General features: G+C 50.6%; 1 protein-coding gene across 1 annotated transcript in view; it reads right to left on the reverse strand.

Moving 5' to 3' along the window:
• Acss1 (acyl-CoA synthetase short chain family member 1) overlaps positions 1-3,307 on the reverse strand; it is a 50,199-nt gene extending 46,892 nt beyond the window's left edge. The window contains exon 1 of the mRNA XM_021192841.2: positions 2,839-3,307. Within this exon, the coding sequence (XP_021048500.1) occupies positions 2,839-3,151 (313 nt within the window). The 5' untranslated portion in view covers positions 3,152-3,307. The remainder of the gene's footprint in view (positions 1-2,838) is intronic.
• Positions 3,308-8,324: the final 5,017 nt, after the last annotated feature.

Raw genomic sequence — 8,324 nt, forward strand, 5'->3', positions numbered from 1 at the left:
GGCTGGCTGCGTGTGCCTGGAACAGCATCTGATAGGGCAACAACGGCAACCTAGTCCCCTCCCCACCCCAGACAGCCTGCTCAGCAGGAGCTTCATTTCTACCTGAGTCTCTTGACCCTCAGGACACAGAACCTTCCATGAACCCAGCCATTATACTGTGAAAAGCTTTGTGTGGTTTGCAGGGCATGTTTCGGTTGAGCCCAGCCTGAAATTTCATTTATCACAACTGTACGATCTGTTCTTAGGAACCGTGATGAAATAACAGAGGATGGCTCCATTTTTACAAACAGTTATTTAGCTCATATATCTAGAAGTTCAAAGGCTTGTGTCTGGTAGCGCCTTTGACGAGTGTCCTAAGATGAGGCAGAGCACCATGTGGCATGAGACATCCATGTGACATCTTCTGGCCACTCCCTCTTATAAAACACCAAGATCAGAACCCTTTATCTCAGCCCTGATAACCTCTCCCAATCCTAGCTACCTCCCTCATAATAGCTGACATTGGGGACTTTACTGAGGAGCTTAGGGGATGAACCATATTCTACGCATAGCACCACTCAGGCCCCAAACTAGGAAGTGAGGCATCAGAGAAGGGGCGAAAGCAGACCCCATGGGCCCTGTCCAGAGTCCTGACCTAAGACCTCAGGGTAATGGTCATTATCCAGCAGCACTACTAAATTAGAGTATGGAACAATGGTAACTACAGTAATGTTCCAGGTCAAATATAAGGAAACGTATGAAGCACAATGAAGTAAGAATTAAGACCTCAGTGTAGCTCAAAAGGCCCAGCTGAAACCGCCAAACTCCGTTGTGCCAAGCACCTGCAGGGCCTGTCAATCACAGCTGGAAGACGCCCAGCCTCGGAGTTTCTAAACCTAAGAGTCTAGAGTGCTCCCCCCCCCCCCGGAATTCGCATCTCTAAAAGCTTCCTGGTCCAGCAGCATTGGTCTGAACCTCTGAAAAGCATTAGTCTGGAGATCACTGGGAGGGTAACAGTGCCACTCAAATTTTTGGAACGAGTTGTCACTATCACACATAAACAGATCAGGCCCAAAGGGCTCAACCGCTTAACAACTCTCTAAGTGGCTCCCAGGGCAGCTGCAGTCAGTCTGTCCCCTGTTCACACTGTAACCTCTGGGGGTTGCAGAAACGGGCAAAGGGCAGAGATGCTGCTGACAGATAGGAAACCAGGCGTCGGAGAAGCTAGGCGTCGGAGAAGCTGCTTTCTTGCATGTCAGTTTGGCGAAGTTCAGCCTCTGTCTGGTTCACACAGCTCTAAAGGTGGAACAGAGGCCAGAGAATTCCTAGAAGACCACACCCAAGCCTCACCATAAGGCTGATACCACTTCTTATCAGTTACAAGTTTGGTGTCCCAGTGGCCTTGACCTCTTAAGTGAGGAGAGGTTTCCAAAGAAGCCGCACACTTTCTGCCCCCGTCCTTCAGCAAACTGCTTTATTCACTTGAAGGACACTTTCTGCAAACGCAAGAACTTCTTAAACCCAAGTTCAAGAATTTGCTGACTCAAGTCTAAAGGCAACACTTATCTAGTAAGAGACTCATTTAGATTAAACTTGCCAAGTGATATACAATATGGGGGGGGGGGATGAATGGTACAAAGTTTCTTTAAAGTTTTGTGCTTAAAAAAAATAGAGACACTATAATTTCTGAATATATTAAATCAGAACTGCTCCAGCTTATTGATCACCAGTAAGTCTGGACAGGTTCGGTATCCCCACCCCCCAGCACTGCAGCACAGACAGCATAAGAGGTGAGTATTGCTTCCCCATTTTACAAATGGGGAGATTGAGGTGCACCAAAGCTGAAGAGATAGTGAAACTGCAAACACCAGATTCCACCTCTAACTTTGGCCCTTAAACACAGCATCACTCTCCCCTCGTCTTGAGGACCTTCAGTTCGTTCCTTACGAATCTCTGACCCATCCAACCCTCGCTCCCATCCCACTGGAAGGCAAAAGTTCCCAACCCTCTGCTGTGCACCAGAGACTTGGCCTGTCTGTCCAGTCCTTCTCAGTCCAGCGCCTCCTTCAGTTCTCAGTGCCTCTGTGTATTTCCCTGCCTCCAGCCTCAGCAGAATCCGGGCTCATCAGAAAACTGACAGAGTGACTGATGTGTCTCATTTAGAGATCAAGGGGGAGGCTGGTACATAGTCCAAGCTGGCTTTTGAGTTCAGCTCCTCTTGACTCCGGAGAGCTGAGGTTACACCTGCCTTTGACACTGTAGACGGTTGTTTTGGAGGTGCAGTTCTTAGACCCAGAACTTCCTGCCCACATGCCCCAACGGGAGGAGATAAGCAGTTCCCTCCCAGGGGCTGACACTTTCTTCTTCCTGCACCCACCAAGGCTCTGTTTACACTGCAGGGTTTGTCCTCAGGGGAGCCTCGAGCCCTAGCACCCGCAGCTGCCTGTAGCAACCTACCTACTCTGCGTTTACCCTGCTGAGCTGGGGGCCCTGAGCAGAAAAGCCTGGGCTCTTGGAGCATGGGCTCTCTCCATCTAGGCCTATCTGGGGTCGTAAGCTTTGTGCCCACCACGCTGGGAATCCCCAAGACTAAAGTCTGAAGACAGCCCGCTAGAATCTGTGTTAGGGTAGACACCGGGTATCCCCAGTTTCCTGCTAGAGACTGCGCTGCAGATTTGGGAGGGTAACTGCTGCTTCGCCAGCTGCAGTCTCTGGACCCGGTGGGATACAGAACAAAGTGACGTGGCCCAAGGATCAGAGTGGGTGGTGAAGCATTCTGGAGAAAAGAGCCAAGGCCTGGGGGCAGCTGCTACTGACTGGGGCCTCCGGAAACTGAGCTGGACCCAGCAAGACACTCACCAGACACATTCAACTGGCCTCCCAGGAACCAGCCGATCTTGCCCGTCCTGAAGTCGCAGTCCCAGACAGTATGGTAAGGAGTGTCCCAAACTAGTGTGTCACGGGCCAGCGGTCCCCAGAAGGCGGCCGGCTCCTGGGCTGCCTGAGCGCTCAACGCCGAGTAGGAGCCTGGCTGCGCTGCTGCAGGTCCGCAGCCCGGGAGTCGGGTGGCGGTCGAGCGGTACAAGCTCAGCGACCACCCCGATTGTCCAGAGCGCCCTTGCAGGCCACGCAGCAGTCGCCCCACATTGCTGCCGAGGCTGCGCGCCGCCATCTCGCCCGACGCCCCACGCGGGTGCGGGAGCCTGGGCGCCCCTAAGAGTCTCCACGGCCCCGCCCCGGCTCCGCCCCCGCGGCCACCACCCTCTACTTCTCGGGTGAAGCAGCTTCCTTGAGCCTGCCCCTTCCCACCTCTTCTCCCCTCGGGGAGGTGGGTAGGACTAGGTTCTGTTGTGCGCCTAGTTTCAAGCTAGCCCGCGCTCTAGGCTTCAGTTTCCTAGGTTTCTGCCATCTCTTTTTACAGACCAGATAACTTTCCGGCTTGCGACAGAAGTGCAAGTACACGGTTGGCCCAGCCCCCGGACCTGGGACGCTGGCAGCGCTTTGAGATAGGATAAATAGATTCGGAATGCGACTAAGTGGTCCTAAGAGCTAAGCAGCTCACAGACGGTGTGGATGAACCGCCAGTCGGTTCAGCATTCCATAGACTGAAGTCAAAGCTTTCCTCCTTAGGAAACCTTCTGAGAGTAAAGTCCTCTCCCAGTGGTGCAGGCCTGTACAACCATGACACGCACACATAACTCACCCGCAGCGGGCTAAACGACTGATGAGCAAGCCTGGGGGCCTTCAAACAGGGAAGGAGGTGCTATGAAGGCCTGAGTCCAGTAACAATATTTTGGTTACTAGCTGCTGACCTCTGCCGGGGCAGGTACCACTTCTTACCTTGGGACCCTTCACTGATTCCAGGTGATGGAAAGCTATGGGAAAGAATAAATCAATGTCCACAGCACATCAGGCCTCGTTTTGACCATCAGCTCCGCCATGAAGTTGAAGTTGTTGTTACTGAATAATCAAGAGAAAAAAGAAATGTGTCTCTCCCAAATACTTAAGAAGTGAATAAATAATAAAAAATAAACACTAGAGGCCAGAGACTTTGGAAAACTGGTTTGTGGAGTTCTTCCGGCTGGCAAAGACTTTTTCCTGTTGGCTGTGACAGTGGCAGATAGGTAGTTTCCTTGGAGGGGTAAGCTGCTGAGGAAGAATGCGGTGCCAACAGCTAGCACAGGCATATGCCCTGCCCTCAGCCAAGCACTTGTCCTTAATTCAAAAGTTAGGTAAGTCGGGCACAGTGGTGCACACTGGGGTCCCAGCTATTTCCAAGTCTGAGGCAAAAAGATCACACCACGAGTTTGAGAGTAGCCTGGACAACATTGCTAGTCTGCACCTTAAGAAATCAACCCAAAAGCTTGGCTAGGGCCAGAAACAAAACAATGTAAAACAGAAGGTTACATCGTGCTCGAATAAATAAGGAAGCTGTCAAGCTAATAAAAAGAGACTTATAAAAGAGCACGTGGCTGCCGATGGAGGAGGAAGCCTAGCACCCAGTACCCCCGACTAGACCATCAAATCCCGAGTTTAGCTGAGCACATAAAGCTATACGTAAGAGAAAGGGTGGACTCTGCCAGGTGGTCTGAGAGATACCCACCACCATGTCCTCCTCCAGCGTGTACTTGGCATTTCCTGCTCCATCAAGACAAGGAGGCTGAGTTGGGGGTGTGGCTCCGAGACAAAACACCTGCCTAGCATGCACAGGCCCTGAGTTCTAGTGCCAGCATGTACAACCCTCTAAAAGGATGAGGATCTGGGCTAGTTGACACCCCTAGCTTTTACTCCAGAGGCCATGGCAGAAGTGACGCTTTGACGGTCCGGCTAGATGCGGAAGCTGTGTGGAGAGAACCCTGAGTGCTGCCTCTTTTTTTGGTTGGTTGGTTGGTTGGCTGTTTCCCAGCTGCCATCGTGTGAGGGAGTTGGTCCTGCCTTCTGGGGGCAAAGAACCCACAGAGAGACTGAATTGCACCAGCCCACAACCAGGAACGGCTCTGGACGGAGGTGAATCCACCTTGGCTGCTCTATACCAGGTATGGAGCCTCACCCTGAGCACAAAAGACCTTCCTAGTGATTTTCGAGGTTGGAGGAAGTCTCAAATAGTCTGAATTTTATTACTCAGCTGTAGCTAGCTGCCACAAAAAACGACTCCTAAAACGTGAGGCCTTCCCTTTACCAGTTCCTAAGTCTCATCCCCCACACGCATTGTCTTCTCTCTCCTTGCCTTCTAAGTGCTGGAGTGTCAGTTCTCAACCCTCCACTTTTCCCTCCAGGTCCCCTGGAGATGAGGGTTAGCCCTTGTCTTTCAAGCTGGAACCTGTAACCGGAACCTTTCCTCCAGTTTCAGCCCATATTCAAATGTTAGATTTTGGGTTTGGTTTTCTGAGACAGTGCCAGCCTCAGACTTGAATGACCTTGAACTTCTAATCCTCCTCCCTACCCGAACTTCTTGTGTATTACGCAGATGTGTCACCATACTTTGTATATGGGATATTGGGAACCAAACCTAGGGCTTCAAGCATTCTAGCCAAATAGTGTACCAACTGAGCGCAGCAGCCCCAGCCCCTATATAAATGTCTAATCAACCTCTTAAATATACCACATCCTGAAACCTCTTTCTCAAACACTGGCCTTCCAGATGAAAGAAGGTGAATACATTTTCTCATTGTTCAAGTGGCATATACCCTTGTCAACCTAGACTCTTCTCTCACACATGGTACTAGCAACCTATCAGCAAGTACCCCAGGGGTCACCTTCAGAATAATAGCCCCTCCCCCACCCCACCACCACTCATCCCCCATCTTAACCTACTTAGCTTTTTTTAAAAAAAAAAAAAATTATTTAATGGGCTTGCAGTTGTGTCCACTGTTTTCCTGTATGGCCTAATCAGCCAATGCAGTTTCTTTAAGAGCAAAGGTTAAGGGCTGGAGCTATCTGCAACTGTGGCTCAGTGGTAAAGCTACTGCAGCTCTGGCTCAGTGGTAGAGCTATTGCCTAGCATGTGTAAGGACCTGGGTTCCATCCCCAGCATCAGGGAGAAAAAAGAAAGAAAGAAAAGAAAGGAAAAGTAGGATAGAAAAAGAAAACAAAGATCAGGTGAGGTCTGTCTGCACTCGGAACAAGGCAGTGTCCCCTCTATGCCTTTCTTCCCCAGTACCCTACCCAGCAAGGCTCATCCCTCACACTGGAAGAGCTGTCCATGGACTTTACCTCGTGGGCATCTTCCAGGCAGCAGAGACATACCAACTGCTGGGCCCCACGGCAGGCTTTGTGCTTCACGACCTGCATTTACCACATCCCCAGAAGCCATATGTATACAGTCAAATATGAGAAATGCCCGGGGCAGAGGTTTATGCGTATAGTCCCAGGTACTTGGGAATCTGAGGCAGGAAGATCCCTTGCTAGCTGTACCACACAGCAAGACTTTGTTTCCAATAGGAAAAGAGAAGAGAAAGAAGGGAGGGAGATAAGATTGAAGAGGGGTCTACTTGATCCAGGCCCGCCTCCTACGGGTGTTTTCTCCACTGTCACTTTCTCAGTCAGCAGCCACACCGGCCTCCTGACCTCCGAACAGCAGGCACACTCCTGCCTCAGGACTTTGCACAGACTACTTCTCTCACCTGGGTCTCTTTGTCCTAGAGACCCATGTAGACCTCCTCCCTCCACTTCCTTCAGACCTCTTCCAACTCCCTTCGTCCACAGCTCTGTTCTGTCACCCTCATGGACGCATCACCTCGATGTTCACACCCATGTCCGACTTCTGACTTCACTGTGCTCGGTAGCCCATGTATATAAGCTCTTTATATACTTCTCTCTCTTCTTGAAAGCTGGGACGTCTTGGGATGGGGGAAGATGCCAGCTTCTGTGTTTGGGATTGTGTCTCCGACACCCAGAATCTTCCTGGCACGTAATGCATGCATAGTAGCTGTTTGTTAAAACAAGTGTATGAGACAGTGTAGAGGCTTTTCTACGATTGCCATGGGATGCGTGGGGAGTGTACCTTTCTATTATCTTTGCTTCCTAAGAAATGTATTTTCCCCCCACCCCCTCCAATTTTTCACTAAGAATTAAACCCGAGGTCTTCTGCGTGCTTACCATGCACCATGACTCTGGGCTACAACTCTGCCTCTGCCTGTTTCCAAATAAAGACACACCACCCAGTTCCTGTTTCCTCTTCAATCTGGATATGTACATGAAGCAGAATCAGCCAGATTGGGCAGAACTGCACTGTCTACTGCCAAGCTAAGAGGCCACATGGGGCCCTTCCTCCAGAGTGTCACAGCCTAAGGCTGAGGTTGTCCCTCTGAAACCGGAAGGGTGAGCCTTACCCAGCCCTGGGTCCACAGGTTGCTTTCCTGGAGGTTACAGCCTGAATTTGAAGTCAGTAGGATCCGGGGCTGGAAGCCTCAGGGTGCAGGCTGCAGGAAGGGAGTGTAGGGTTTGTCTTTCATCTCAGCACTGGTCCTAGCAGCGTTATTCCTGAGCCTTCAAGCCCTGAAGCTTGATGCACTTGTTCTCACACCCAAGTCCAGGAACTGGGCAGGGGTCATTGGTAACTCCGGGCCTCAAGGGCTTATTGGGCAATTCCCAGGGGTGCTCACCTCTACCACTCGTTTGCCTTGGCTTTCATGGCTCCCATCTCATGTCATAAAGAGAGGTTAAAAAAAGAAAAAGAAAAAAATCACAACCATTCAAAGATCTCAACCGACTTTATTTTCAATCCTTGGTCTTCAAACTATCCCATGAAATATACCAAGTGTTCCAACAGACCAGGCAGAGGAAGTGGGTTGGGAAGACAGAGAAGAACTGAAGAAAGCAGAGACAATGGTCAAAAGGCAGATCATCATTTCAAAATCACTTTTCTTGTAGAGACAGGAATAGAGAGCAGTGGCTCAACCCAAGCCCCCGCCCAGCCTCCTGTCCTGTGCAAGGAAGAATGTGGATGGAACTTCATCACCAGCTCCACTGAGAACATGGGACACATGGGTGTTTGCTCTCTGTTCCTCTGAAGATACTCTATCTATTTGTGTGTGGGTTTGGGAGTGTGCACATGTGCACAGTCATGTGTGAGTGGTGAATATATACAAGTCTGCATGTCCAGGCCAGAGGATAACAGCTGTCATCGTCAGGAGCATCATCTACCTCCTTTGAGACACAGATCCTCATTGACCCGGAGCTTATGAATTAGGGTAGACTAGCTGACCAGCAAGCCCGTCTCTGTCTCCCGAGCCCTGACATTACAAGCACACACAGTACCCACCACTATGCTTGGCATTTTTGTGGGTTCTTGGGACCAAGCCCGTGTCTTTGTGCTTGTGAAGCAAACACTTCACAGACTGAGG

Source organism: Mus pahari, chromosome 3, assembly GCF_900095145.1.
Source record: "Mus pahari chromosome 3, PAHARI_EIJ_v1.1, whole genome shotgun sequence".
Taxonomy (NCBI): Eukaryota; Metazoa; Chordata; class Mammalia; order Rodentia; family Muridae; genus Mus; species Mus pahari.